Raw genomic sequence first — 15,771 nt, forward strand, 5'->3', positions numbered from 1 at the left:
TCGTTGACACCTTACGTAGCAAATGCAGTGCATTTTCACGTTTGCTTTGCACGACTTTGCGAGTTGTCAATACTACCAGTTGTTCTATCGCCACGAGACGACATGCCCGGTTGGGGTTGTCACAATTATATTTTTTTTTTGCGTAGCCTAGAAAAATGGTGCGTGCGGAGCAGTTTAAGTAATTTCAACCTCGGCAAGGGCAAATGACAAGTCAGCAAAGTACACGAAGTTTCAACGCTGTGCTGAACGCGGGGCCGTTTAGTTGCATTCTTTTGATCTCAGTTTTCAAGCGCGAAATTCGCGATGCATCTTGATAGGTGGCCTTACCTCACTTACTTATTAAATTTTACATGCCAAACGTGCAGGCCATCGTAATGAATTTTCTACAATGGCATTAACTCCGTGGCTTGAAGAAACAGCATCGAGAATTTGTTTTCGAATATTTCGAGCACGTTAACTTGCATCTCTCCTCTGATGCGAATTTATTCCCTTGTACAGAAATCAATAAACCTTGAATATATTGCAGACTTTGTATCCTTAGTTTACCTGTGTTACCATTTGCTTTGAAGTGTATTTAACTCTACAGTTATTAAAACTTTTGCTCGCTATAGTGGCAGAGCGACGACGCACCCTCCTCCCCCATCATGTAATTATTGAAACAACACGAAAAGCCGGCACATAGCTTGTTCTTATGTGGATGAAACAGTAGAAAACGACACGTTAAAGAAAAGTAAATTAGAACTGTGCAGTGTAGTCAGCCAGTTGCAGCTCTTTGTGTGAATTTTGAACCTGTTAAGTATAGACCGTTCTTGAACGTCCACAGCTAATCAGGTGTGCAGAAACATCCATGCCTCATATTATTTTCATTACAGTTTCTTATAAGTTTGCGATCTCATTCATTATTATTAGTTTTTAAACCCACATGACGATATCCTCTGTGATTACTACCTTTATAAGTAGTGGAGTGCCATGCTACTTGCAAGAACATATCACCCTTGGATGTTAATGTTAAAAGAAATTTCTTCATTTCAACTTAACAAAATATGCAGTTTATTCAATAAAGCGCATTAAACTGCTTTTTTTGCAATGATATACTTATTGCTAGGTTTACTTACATACAGGCAAGAACAAGATATGTTGATGATGAAATTATTCTATTTATTCACCTGCCACTATTGCTATAACATTCTGCTGCTAACAGAAGGTGACAGGTTGAAGGCCAGCCATGGTAGTCGCATTTTGATAGGAGCCACAGGTAAAAAAAGCTCTCGCACTTAGATTCAGTTCATTATTATTTATTGAAGGCTTAAACTTCCAGACTATCGCATAATAGGGGCACGCATATGTAAAATCCAACAATAAATACTAACACCAGTCGAATGGAAAGGGCACAAATGTAAAACAACCATCCTTCCTGATGCTTCGAATAAGTAAACATTCATTGCATCAACATCTATTGTTCAACAGAACTGCTCATGTACGATCGAGCATAGCAAGTACACTATCAGGCAGCTGATTCTACAGATGTATAAATGTCAAAAGACATGAATGCTCATGCTACAGCATGCACACAGCACAAGGAAAACCTTTTTCAGTTATGCCTGAAAAAGCGGGCATAGTGCAATACCACTTATGAAAGAATGAAAAGAGTGTTTAAGTTTTAATACAGTTCCTCGTACCACTTTAATAGGAAGAACGATGGGGAAAGAAATTTGTGGTAGAGCGCTTACCTTGAACCATAACTTTTTGAAATACAGATAATTCCAGGTAAGAGTTGGAGGTACATTTGGCCCACCCACCCCAACAACACAGGCATACTACAAGAAGTACTACAGTCTACGGGAAAGCTATCTTATGCGGAAATTAAAAATGATGCTGCAAGCTCTTGACAAGACTGCAGACTTTCTTAGCCAGTCCGACCTCTCGCTTTCTGATGAATGCGCTTGCATCCACGACAGAAATAAGAGTATAATCAAGAACTACCCTAGATTGCACGTTGTGCTTCACAAAGCTGGACGAATATACTGTCACGTGGTGGTGACGTTGAATAACACAGTAGCAATACTGTGAACAACAAAACCAACTTTTATTGGGCGAACCTGTGCCCACAAAACAGGCTACACTTATAGCACAACGATAGCGGCGAACACAGTCGGCGATCGTCGAAAATCTGATCAGCGGGTCAAGCGCGTCGGCTTTTATAGATCAGTCGTCGAATGTTCCAGATTACCTGATGGGACCCGCGTGACTTCCACAAAGTTCTACACCATTCGTGTCACGCGATGAAATCTGATAACACAAGGTTCGGCGACAACAGACACGCGGATAGAAGCGTCGATATCTTTCCAGAAACGTCGGATACATGCAGGCGCGTCCCTCGCTGTGCGATTACAGTTGTTAAGCGGTGAAACGTGGTTGCCCGATAAAGATAAGTACACGTGTCAATACTCCCACGTCAACATCCCACAATCCTCCTCTAGTGTAAGACTAAGATGGCAGAGCCAACGCGTGTATGAAACAATTATGACATGCCTGGAGACAAATTCTGCACCTGGTGAAAAGAATAACCTCAAAATTATGGAGATGAATTGGCGGATAATATGAAAATTGCAGATGCTGTATTTGCGTCCAAAGTACTGTACGGTATGAATTACTAGCAGCGCAGAAAAAAGACCGCCAATCAAATACAGGCGTCGGGTACTGACAGGTTTTTCGAACTTTATCATGCTTGAAGACCTCTACGAGAAAGATCAAATGAACAAACACCTAAGCAGAGTAGAGTTGCAGCCTGCGGCACCAATTCTTTCAAGATGCCGGAACCTTGTCGCAAGATATTATGCCAGCTAGGGTACGAAATGCAAAGACGACAATCTGTTCCTTCTGAAACATAAACTGTGGAGCACCTGAACTTGATACCGAACATGCTCGTACTATGCAATGTGTGAGTAAATAATTGGCCTGGAGGCTATATAGACTGCCAAAGAGAGGAGGTCGCGAATCATGGACACAAACACCAGGAAAATATACGACACTCATTTGGCAATAACAGTGTAACATTAGTATAACACTGCATAAAAGTCAATGCAATACATGTGGGGAAAATTCAAGGACATGCTTAACCCAAAAAAAGCGGAACTGAAAGCAATCAAAGGAGCACATGCAGCGCAAATTTGCATACAACAGTCCGCATGCCTGCAAGGGTTCACCAGAAACGGTCAGGGCCTGCACAACACAGAAGTTTGTCAGGGAAATCTGAAGATTGACATGCGACTTCCAAGTACATGGCCAAGAAATTAAATTACAGGACGGATAGCCACGCAGATATTCCGGGTCACAAGCGAGCTCATGAGCCCGACATAAGAGCTGAAAACTGGTCGAGTTGGCGTGTATTCATTGTTAACTACTGCGCAGCAGATAGACAACGGACAAAAACAGGGCACTCTGTGTGTTCACTTCGTTCTTGTCCATTGCCTTTCTGTTGCATTGTAGTTAATGAATTCGTGCGGCTGCACAGAACAACGATGCCCTCACCCAAGGTTGCGATTTCACATCGCAATCCACCCCCCCCCAACATATATATATATATATATATATATATATATATATATATATATATATATATATATATATATATATATACATATAGCAATATCAAAAGGAGGGCAGTAGAGAGATGAGGGCTAACTTCCATCTCAGGTTTATTGTGAAAATAAGGCATTTATACAGTGTACCAGAAAAAAGAATACAGCGAAGCTGGTCCTCGATGCAACCACGCAAATACAAATTTTGCAGAAAGAAAATACAGAAAGATTTCTTGTGGAGGAAAAAACATAATTACAACCAACAATCGTGCATGCCAGCAAAAGAAACGCGGTGCTTTTTCCAATAGACAGACAATGAGCTTGCTTATGCAAGCGCACTCTACCAGTTTCATGCTACTAGAAAAAAAAAAACTAGTGTCTTGGAAGATAGTTGCATGTGCAGTTCACCTCAATGCTTTTTTTCGTGGGCTTACATATTTATTTGTACTCTCTCTGTTTCCTGTTTTTTATTATGTTTCGTTTTATCAAGCACTGTTTTTTATCAGCTGTTCCTGCTGAACTGCATTAGTAAGATCTTGATGAGGGCTAGTTGGTTCATTCTTAGAACTGAGGTGAAACAGCGCGAAAAGGACGAGGACACAAGGAAACAATGCTTGTCTCAGCGCTTGTCTGTGGTATTTGTTTCCGTGTGTTCTCGTCCTTTTCGTGCTGTTTCACCTCAGTTCTAAGTTCTGCTGAACTGCTTTTTGGTAACTTCTATAAATAACCGCATTTTCACAACAAATCACTTTATTATTTTGAAGTTAGCGTACCCTATGCTTACTGCTTCAGACAATACGCTCTTCCAAATTGCGCCATCCCCCCCACTCGCCAAAATAATGTACACGGTACACAGAAGTGTCGTAAGGGCCATTAAAGTGACTTGTAGGTTCAAAAAAATTAAGAATATCCTGACTGCAAACTGCACCAAAGAACATACACGACGAAGAAAAAAACGGAAATTATCTAAAAACCGAAAGTTTAAAGTACACGCCGAGTAAATGCTGGCTGAGAAGCAATAAACGGAACATACACAAATAGAAGAAGCAAGGACTAATGTGTGTTTCCTTACAAGAAATGCATCCATCTCTAACGGAGGGCATGGTGACAAAAGATTCTGTCAACGTTTTTAGATCTGCAGCTTCCATAATATCTCTAGGCAGCTGATCAGCAGATCTGCACTGAATGCTAGCTTCTTCTTCTATAATGTACGCTCAGACGTCGAGATATCTGAGCGTGCATTGTAGAGGAAGAAATTAGCAGTGTTAGAGGGAGAGGGACAAAGAAAACCTAATTGTGTTAATCGCATTGATAAGCCTAGAGAAAAATCCATAGCTTAACACTTTCGAAATGAATAATTATAGCTTGCTATCGAATCCGAAGCAGTCTTTCAACATCAAGGAAGGGAATCGGTTTTTCCAGGTTCGGGCATTGAACTATATGCAATTTAAGGCAGCATAAAATTCAGCAAATGAAATGCATAAGGAATACAAAAATGAACATTGAGACTTTCCTTTGTACTTTCTTTGGCTGAGTCGTCTACATTGAAATGACTCCCATTATTATGTCGTAACAATGTTTATGTAATGCCGGTTAAATACTTGACTACCTAAAAATATCTGGATGATTGCTAGAAAAAACAGTGAAGCAACTCCAAGATCGAATAGCTTTATTAATATAACAACAATAATATTTAAATCCAGAAAGCAGGCTAACCATGAGTGGCGTGCGAGGCTGAGCACAAAGGTGAAAAACGTTACGACAAGTGCGCCTACCCTGGGCCTACGTTCCTGGATTATGCATAGCACGAATTTATATGTTCTTGTTCGCGGTTCACAGCATAATTACAGCGGCAATCACAGGACAACAAACTGGACTACATTCGTATCATTTAGAACGCTATGATGCCACGTACAGGTTTCTACAGAAGTGACGGTAGCTTCTTAAGAAAATTGATATGTTGGCTAGTGCACCTTTAGAATTATTCAGAGAGGACTCCTACATATATGTTGACAGCACATGCACCGTGATGATTGAAGCAGGCTAAAGCTAAGCTTGAATTTCGCCACAAAATTTTCAGTCCACGTTCAGTAATCTCGCACAGATCATTTGCGGCTTCGTTCCGGAGTAGACGTGGGCCTGTGGGTTGGTGTTTGCTGTTGCGTGTGGTGCAAGGATATGGCTAAGAGCACGAACCGCTTATGCGCAATCACGAGCAATACACACATGATCTCTGCAGAAGTTGACTCTGAGCACAGGTAGAGCGAGGAGCTTGTTGGGCTGACTCTTCAACTCACTGCAGCCGAATTCCGAATGCTGTATATGCGCTGAGGGTAGCTATATGAACTTGTTAATAGGTCATTGTGTAGGCTGTAACGCAGGCAGAACGACACGAACATACAAGGCACACAAGACAATAAACTGCGCTGAAAAACCAGCTGCGAACAGCTGTTTACGTGCGCCGTGTCTCATCGCAATGAACTACAGAAACCACCGTTTCACACCCCAAAAGAAATTTGACCTTCAAGATGCTTTTAAATTACAAAATACGCGTATTATTTGCTCCTAACAAACACAGGTCAGCAAAATTGTCATGTACAAGTTTTCTTGAATAAAATAAAAGAAATTTGGGGCGTGTGCAACAAAACCTGCCAGCAAGGAACCCTGGGCGTCGCACCAGTAGCATTGTTGACATCGCCATCATGTGAAATAGATCTCCAGAAAATCGCATCACCACGCGTGGGACTGCAACGATTTTTGTCGTTCCCGTCGCAGCATGCGAACAGCCCTCTCTTAACTAATTATCAATTATATTACTTTACGAATTCATTCGGCAGTTTTGTATTGTAAAATTATTTTCGCTAAGTTAGTGTTGCATCTATGAAAGGAACCATGAACCTACCTCATCGTTCATCATGAGCCAAATGTTCCCGGCTCCACGTGTTTCTCAAACTTTCTCGATTTGTACCCGTTTAGAACAAACCCTTCTCAGCCCTTTAACTTATACTTTATCTCTCACATACAACAGCCTTAAAGTCTGGGAGTCAATGCGCCATACAAGCCTTTACAATGGCTCATTCATCCCTAAGACATCTGGGGATAGGAGTCAAATTCAGCATCAGTCGCAATCACGGAAGGTACTATTAAATTGAAAGAAATTGTCACGCAAAAATAACGCTGTACAGAATGTCCTTTAGCAATAATCTTACTAATTTTGTGTTTGTTCTTTGCACCCCCTGCTTTCTCTAACATGTTCAGGCCGTCAGAATATAGGAATTAAAAAATAAATAAATAAAGGAAATAGGCTCATCGCTGCTTACTAGCGATACTTCTGTATTGTCCACTTGTTATTAAGTCGTTGCTCCCTAAAATTAGGACTTTCAAATACTTCGGTATAATTTACCAAGGTGCTTTGATGCAGTGAAGTCATCTCGAGGTTAACACTAGTAGGCGTATGAAATGCCTGTGTATGAATACCTTGGTGAGGTCTGAACTGTATCTGGTAGCACAATGAATATTTGTGATCTTTATCCGTCAAAATGCCCCCCCCCCCCCCACCCTCAAAGTGCTTGGCTCACCATCGACGTCCAGTTCTTCTGTTGTGCACAGCTTCGGCCACACCCCTTTTCCGCTAGTGTTTATTATTGTAATGTCTTCTATCGCTTCTCATGAAATGGTGTACGCGCTGCTTAGGTCAATGAAGTTGACCACCCTTCACTTTGTAATCATTCTCTGAAACTCATGGCAGTGCAATCGGTCTGATATTGATATATGGCTTTTGCAGCTGCCACTTGTAGCTCTCTGCGACCACAAGCACGCGACTTTCGCATCTTAAAATGCGCGCTGTTCGACTTTAGCCTTGTGAAATTATCGAAATTTACTTATGATTGTGCTTTATATTGATTATGATTTATTGTGATTCATAAGCTATACAATATTTAGGCTAATGCTGGCGGGCACAGATACGCCACGAACATCTCAAGATGAAATGCAACCTGCATCCTATATCTTGTAAATGCCGGATAGGTATAGCGACACGTGGTCATTGAATTTCACGGTTGGTATCAGGGAGGCTGGATTTTCGTAATCATGATCACATGAAGCCAACGGACGATGAGGCCAGGGAAAGCATCTAGGACATTGTGTGTGCTTGAATTAGAATCGTAGCAAATAATAAAGAAAGGGGAACTTAAAGTCGACGAAAAGAGACCTTGTCGCCGGTGGGAGCCGAACCCACAACCACCGCGTAACACGTGCGTCGCACTAGCAATTGTCCTACGACGACGGCTATCGATCCATTCACCGGTATTCATGTTTCCTAGGCTTCGCCCTGGGACTGTTGACCAGCGCCACTCAAAGCCACGATGGGCGGATGTGCGTCACGTAAGACCCGACCTAAGAGAGTGGGCACGTGGCAAAAAAGCCCTTGTATTCTACGTAATTATGCCAAGCCTGCCAGATACCAGACCCCCACTATGATTGAATGAGAGAAGCAAAACCGAAGGGCCCCTGCATTCCACTGGCTGCATCTTTCCATCTTACATTTTTCACCTTCCTTCTTCGTAGATGCCTAGTGAATGTACGCGTATTTGTACTCGTAGGGCACGTACGCTTTTTTATTTAGTGAATGTACGCCTGTTGGTATTCATGGCGGCCTACTGTTTTTTCATATTCCTGATCCTTACAGAGAAAATATATAATCGCATCTCTGGGTGCTTCCAATCGTCATCTTGGTAAATACCTGAGCCGAGCCAAAATGTCGCAGTAAAATGTTTATTTTTGCTTTTCTACGTGGGCGTTCACTTCTTTCACTATATATATACGTATAATCGGAAGTTCCCTTTACTATTTGGCCGCCATTGAAAATAAGTTTTACGTCGGATCCTAGGGAGTAGCGCTAATGTCAAGCACAGATTTTGCGAATTCGATGGGGTCGTTTCAAGTTTCCACAGCTGAGCCTCATATGACATTTGCTTTAGATAGAGATATTGCATCGTCTTTATAGCATTGCGAAGTTACGCACGTGTAATTCGCTAATTGAATTTATCTCCTGACGCACTCAGGTGTGGCGATCTTATGAAGAGCCTTTTTCTTAGACTAATTAACGACCCGCCTGACCAACCTGTTGGGTTATATATTAAAGGAATGTTTTAGAAAAAAGTTAATTATACTTCCTTTCTTTAGTATGATCTATAACACACGTAATGGCATTACATGAACAACAACCGTTCACTATATGGTTCGATCCGCTCTGTTTGTCAGGCACTTTCATGCAACTTCAAGGTGTTGTTATGGCTTCAATGGCATATAAAGAGCCAAGTGCGATGTCCTTTAGAAACGGAGCACGCTCAACGGATTTCATATTTAGTGCTAGCTTATGATGATGAAACGCTCCAGTAAAGTCTTCGCTATGCTTAAGTAAATATTTCCGGCTGCTCGATAGAAGCGAGGTCATGTTGTTTATGTGCCGCGGTTCTGGCTTCAATGTCGACTTCTCGAGTGAAGTTTGTTCGCGGAGCAAAAGAAACTCACTGCTGTACAGGGCATCAACATCTATGTTTGCCACGGCAGAAGCATCAAAAGATTTCCAGCGTAAAATGCCAGTAAAAAAGAAAGTAACTTTTTCAAAGATGTGTGCAGCGCTAGGTCCGGCATTTACCCCTGTACTAGAAGTGCAAAGCTTAATTACCTGGTGATCCTGAATTATATTTCCGTGAGTATCAGAATTCACTAACACGACTTGACTGAGACGGGAATGTTGCGCAACGAATGGTACACAATACACCATACTGTAGGCTGTTTCTTCAAAAGCACAGCCCTGTTGCCTAGGAAGTGGGGCCATCAGTGAGCATGCTCATCTCGCCGCCATGCTGGCTTGGGCAAATACTTTTTGCAGGCCAGATATAGGCATGGTGGCTGTTGCAGGTGGTTGTGTTGGGAATTCCAAGGTCTACTTAGTATAATGTGACACCTTTTACGTTTGAAATCATTTTATCAAATGTATTGGTGTAATTTTTCACTGTCACGTGGTCGGAGCCACGGCTGCAGTGAAGTCGAACGGAGCACCTTGGGCGATGTGTGCACCTTTGCTAGAACCTACCGTCATACACGAAGATCGGTTTTGTAGTTCTTCTGTTTGTCTCACGATTGTGTCCCTTTTTGCAACATTGGCCCGATTGTTTGTCAAAGCTTCTAGTTAGCAGCAATAAAGAGCTAATAAACATAGCAGATGGTACCTACGAGAACATATGTGAACGATATCGCTGGCTCACGCAAATATTCTTACGTTTGGCGGCGTATGTTGCATGTTTCGGGGCAGCATTGGAGCGGCCGTACACAAACTCTCTTATGATTAAGTTCTCGTGCCAAGCGGGCTGATAGAGAGGTTCTCCTACTCACGACGGCAATCCACAGACGCCGACGCTCTTCGTCGAGTGAAAAACAATGCAGCCCAAGAAAGTGCACAACAACCCCCACACAGTTATTGGTGATGCACGTCAAATCTTTGCGCGGACAAGAGCTTCCGCTTTCTGTATTTGGTGCTGCAGCCAAAGACTAGACAATTATTCTTCGATGACCTTCTGTGAGTCGAGATCTCCAATTCATATCGCAGAGCGAGTTAAAACATATCCAAATCGTCCCACATCCCGCGATTCCAACATACAAGCCACACCGCACTGGCTCGCACAAACAAGACAGGAGGAAAGGTTTCCGTGTGCTGGTTGCCAGACCTTTCTTTTTCCCCTGATATATATATATATATATATATATATATATATATATATATATATATATATATATATATATATATATATATATATATATATATATATATATATATATATATATATATATATATAGCCAAGACATCTCTTATTCCGCAGGAACCAGAGAAGAAAGAATTCTGAGAAAGAACGATCAACCTCGCACCCAGAGGATACCTCATGAACAAAATGCAAACCTTCCCATGGAACTCGCAGAAACTCTAACGCATTTTTTCTTGCGTGATGGCATAGCACCTGGCTCTGACATGCAGCCATGGTCTCATCTAACGACTCCACGAAATTAGGTCTCCAAACTGCCAGTGGAGACTATTTCACCAACCACTCAACCGACCAACCAGGGATCAGACGGCATACGCAAATGACCGACGTCTGCCTGAGACATGCACCGATTGTTGGGTAGGGCTTTTACTGACTGACTGCTAAACGTTTTTTACGTTAAACCGGGCCTTGAAGCCTTTCTGGGCTTTATGCTATGATAACTATCTTTGAATAGAAGCACGAAACTGATTTTAAGAATAAAAGTTTAAACTGAGTGTATGCGGCGAGTCTGGGCATCCTTCTCGGAAGAGAGAGAGACAACTTTATTCGTCAAAGTGGAGAGCTACTTCATGGGCTCGTCAGGCAGGCTAGATGGCCGCCTGGCGATGCGTGACGGCGATTTCTTCGGCTCGCTCCACGGCTCGGAGCTGCACGTCCGTGCTGCAGTTAAGCCGCACTTCCTCCCACGATGAAGGTGAGGGAGAGGCCACGAGATCAGAATTTAAATTTCCAGGTAAGCAGGGGATTAGGAAAGCCTATTTAATAGGCGTGTAATCACAAAAGTAAATGAGAACGTTATGCTATCCTGTGTGTTTGATTTCAATTGAACCGAGGACCAAAGAAAATGAACACTATTTGGGGGCGAACTGAAACCAAACCAGAAAGTTACAACTTTTTGGCACCTAAACAGAGCAAAAAATAAACGAGCAAGCGTTTCTCAATTCAGGCTGCCCACGTATTCTTGAACTTTTCATATGTGCATTACCTGCGCTATGGCTCTACCGCATTTGACTTCCAAGCACCTACGCAGTCAATGTCATATTAGAAGTGGGAGCCTCCCTGTAGGAGGGTCCACGTGGCGCTGTGTACAGGGAAGCAGGCGCGTTAAAAATACCTTAGTGGGCATTTCATGTTCGGTACTGTCAAACAGCTGTCCATTGGTAACAGACCTACATAGAATTCTTGAAGTAAAGGAGAGATATTTAGTTATACGGTCAGCTTTGGTCACACTGGTATTAAAGATTCAAGCTGATGCAAATGTAAGGCCGTATCGCTTCTGACCTATGGTATCGAAGGTATGCTTCCACCACAACCCGCTTTTTTTTTACTGCTGGTTTCGTACAGAATGTCATGCGTACAAGGGCTTCCTATATATATATATATATATATAAATGAAGATCATATGCAGCTTTTTTTAATTATTCTTAGGTTGTGCCGACAAACTTAGAGAACCTAAAACGCGAACAAAAGAAAACTGTTTGCCTGCCGCACCCCTAATGCCATTCGCTCTTCCAAGGTATTGCAATCTACGTTGTATCGTTGCTACATGAATGCTCACCTTCCATCTAATCGCAGGAAGTGTGCAGGGTACAATGCCACAATTGAACTGTTCCCTAAGCACGTCTATTACTTTGCCCCGTTCGTAAGCTTTGCATTACCCAGAGTGCTTTCTCCTGCGGTTTCTCCGTAGTTTTTCTGTTACTAATTTTCTCTTAATTACTTTGTTTAGCGCAAAACAGCGGACACAAGAGAGACGACAGTACAAGGTGCTGCTCTGAACTGAGAGTGGCGCTACTCTCAACTGAGAGAGTTGAGAGTAGCGCCGTGTCCTGTCGTCTCCCGTGTGCCCGTTGTTTTGCGCTAAACAAAGAAATTATGGATTCCCACCAACTAGCCCACCAACGCATTATGCTGAATCATTTTCTCTTGTTTCATGTGCAAGTATGATGATCACATATATTCATGGATGATCTATCCAACAATTAGTTGGCTAATATCCGCGGGAAGGTTATATAAAATCACCTTCAAAAGTTTACCCAATGAATAGGTCTTGTTCTCTAGGCTAACTTAGCGTGCAGATAATGCAGCATAGAGAAATTTTTCAATGTAAATGAAGGAAGCAATGAAAGTCGGCTAGAGGTTACGTCGTGTTAGCGATTCTCCGTTTTGGTTTTCAAGCTTCATTTCTGAGCATAATAAAGCCATCAGTTTAAACAACACCTCACTAAGCCAAGGTGTTGACCAAATTATTTAGTCTTGTGAAATTATAATATTGAGATGTATTCTACTATTATATTCTTGAATTCAAGGGTACGCAATCACGCTTTTGGTTCTATGCCACAGTGATGTGCGGCGCCACTTGACGCAGTGTGAAACCGCCAATAAAGCATTCATTTCAACAGTTTAGTTGAGGACAGACAGACGCACTGAAACAGCAAACAGCAGAAAAACATGGAGAAGCACCCTCATTGATGTCTGGCCGTCTAGCACAGTTGGCATACGTATTGCGCTTGACATGAAGTACAGTGTTCTCAATAGCTCGAAAAGAAAGATTATAGGTGGAAGCATAATATACTGTTAGAAAATATAATTTTGGAAACTTCAGTCTGGCTTCGATGCTTACATTTGAACTTGGTGTAGGGAATGTACTGTTGTTTTTGTGTGTTCAAATTGAAGTTGCAAACACAGAGTATTTCTTGGCAGTACGGCTTCTCTCATGAAAAGCAGGTCCACGGTACGTGTCGGGGAGCATAAGTGTTGCGAAAGACAGCATTGCGGTGTCCCGCTTAATATCTGTTGTTTGCCAGATGTGCTCTCAAGTGCGCGGTTGTAGCGTTTAAAGACAAGTGAAAAGGTCGAAACAAGCAAGCTAACGAAAGCATTATTTCAAATACGCGTGATAAGGTGGTTGGTTGGGTAAATTCAAGCAGCCAAATCATTCCGTGGATACAAAGTAAAGAAAAAAGAAAGGCCGCATGTTAGCCTTTCACGTACGTATATGCCCGCAAAACAGCTTACAAACGTGACAGACAGATCCATGTCATCAACATCAGCCTGGTTAGGCATATTGCAGGGAAAAGGCCTCTCCCATACATCTCCAATTGCTCTGGTCATGTGCTAATTGTGGCCATGTTGTCTCTGCACACTTCATAATTTCATCTGCCCTCCTAACACTCTGCCGCTCCCTGCTACGCTTCCCTTCCCTTGGAATCTAGTCCGTAGGCTTTAATTACCATCGGTTATCTTCCCTCCTCATTACATGTCCTGCCCATGCTCATTTCGTTTTTTGATTACAACTAAGATGTCATTAAATCGCGTTTGTTCCCTCACCAAATCTGCTCTTTTCGTATTCCTTAACGCTACACCCATCATTCTTCTTCCCATAGCTCGTTGCGTCGTCTTCAATTTAAGTAGAACCCTTTTTGAAAGCCTCCAGGTTTCTGCGTCGTAGGTGAGTACGGGTAAGACATAGCTGTAATGCACTTTTCTCTTCAGGAATAAGGGCAACCTGCTCTTCATGATCTGTGAGTGCCTGCCAAACACACCCCAGCCCATTTCAGTCCCATGATCCGGATCCGCGGTCACTACCTGCCCTAAGTAGATGTATTCCCTTACCACTTCCAGTGCCTCGCTGCCTATTGTGAATTGCTGCTCTCTTCTGAGACTGCTAAACATTACTTTAGTTTTCTGCAGATTAATTTTTAGACCCACTCTTCTGCTTTGCCTCTCCAGGTCAGTGAGCATGCATTGCAATTGGTCCCCTGAGTAACTAAGCAAGGCAATATCATCAGCGAATCGTAAGTTACAAAGGTATTCTCCATTAACTGTTATCCCCAATTCTTCCCAATGCAGGTCTCTGAATACCTCCGGAAAACACGCTGTGAATAGCATCGGAGAGATTTCCCTGTTGGATATTTCTCGCGCGGGAAAACTTGCTGAGATTAGGGGTGTAGTAAAAATGGAGAAAGGGATTCTTCACAGAAAATGAATAAATAAATGTAACACGACAAAAACGTGTTTTGCGTTGCCCCAGCAGGCGTTCTACTACTGTCATGTGCTTTGTCCTACGTCACACAAACTCTAAAGTACGTGCGTGCGTGCGTGCGTGGAAGGGTAGAGGAGTATGAGGAATCTGTTAGCCGTAATCCTAGTAATGACATAGCAGTACATCCTAACGTGTTCGACAGCGCTGCACGTTTCAATCGTACGAGAACATATGAGCATCGTTGTCAGGCAAGTGCACTACTTAAAGTGGTGAATGTACCTAAAAGGCACACTGAAGGGGCGACTTTCGCGTAATACTAGGTAATAACCTCATTTAACCGCTGCAAGCGTACGCATTATTATCAACAATAGAACTATTTCTTCTATTTGATTCGATTACGTCCTTAATCGCAGCAGTTGATAACATTAATTGTTGTTCACGGGCGATAATACCAAAAATCATCAATGACTTAAGATACCGCAAAGTACAAAAAAACTGGTGATGAAAGTGGAGAAATTGTGCATAGCGGCGTAAGTATTTGTCCACTGAAGGTAACGGTTTCAAAAGAAGAGATAGATGATGAAGGTGGGGGCGTTGTCTGCGCCTACAGTGGCATATGTTTGCTTCCATATGAAGATAGCACGATTTTTTGGGGGGTTGGCTTTCCCTAAAGCACAACTATGTTGGATAATGTTCCATCTAGCATTACGAGTTGTTGTAGGTGAATTTCACCCAGAAAACAAAGTGTTTCGTTTCTGTGGAAGTACTCAAGAAAGATCGAACAACACTGTAACACCCAAAACTTTGCATTTGAAACGTGATGCGAAAAATCACTTTGACACGTGATGTGCGTGAAGTGCTTTTTATGTTGGAGGCTCACAGTTTATTCAACATTTATTTCTCAATGTTTTGTCAAGTACATTCCATGGGTCGATACGTTAAGAGCAAGGACAAATGAAATGACGTTCGTAGCAGTTTGGATGCCTCCTAATACTCTTATCAGCTACAGGTCACTGACAAAAAGTTTGCGCTAAGGAAAGAGAAACAATCAAAATTACCAAAAGTAATACTGGTGTAGCTCTTCACAAGGACTACATTTACAGAGTTCGGGCGGCCACGAGTAGACACGAGCAGCTGAAGTATTGTCATGTGAACACTTATAGGCGCGCTGTTACCTATCCATTGTGCACCTGTGAGTGGCTCGAAGATCCTAAAGCAAAGGTCATTCTCTCGAAAACGGTGAGCTCGGCATGACTAGAACTCCCTGCATTGGCCAGGTGTTCTGAGTGTTCTAGCACTCTTCAAACCGATCAGTTACTGACGGCATTATAGTTACTGCGGGCAGATGAACGAGCTTCAGAGCTGGTGAAAGATGGTTTCG

At 42.4% G+C, this 15,771-nt stretch overlaps 1 protein-coding gene across 1 annotated transcript in view; it reads left to right on the top strand.

Moving 5' to 3' along the window:
- LOC139049227 (putative nuclease HARBI1) overlaps window positions 1-15,771 on the top strand; it is a 35,912-nt gene that overhangs the window by 12,115 nt on the left and 8,026 nt on the right. Inside the window, exon 2 of the mRNA XM_070524596.1 lies at window positions 13,901-13,929. Within this exon, the coding sequence (XP_070380697.1) occupies window positions 13,901-13,929 (29 nt within the window). The remainder of the gene's footprint in view (window positions 1-13,900; window positions 13,930-15,771) is intronic.

The sequence above is a fragment of the Dermacentor albipictus genome, chromosome 8 (assembly GCF_038994185.2).
Source record: "Dermacentor albipictus isolate Rhodes 1998 colony chromosome 8, USDA_Dalb.pri_finalv2, whole genome shotgun sequence".
Classification (NCBI taxonomy): domain Eukaryota; kingdom Metazoa; phylum Arthropoda; class Arachnida; order Ixodida; family Ixodidae; genus Dermacentor; species Dermacentor albipictus.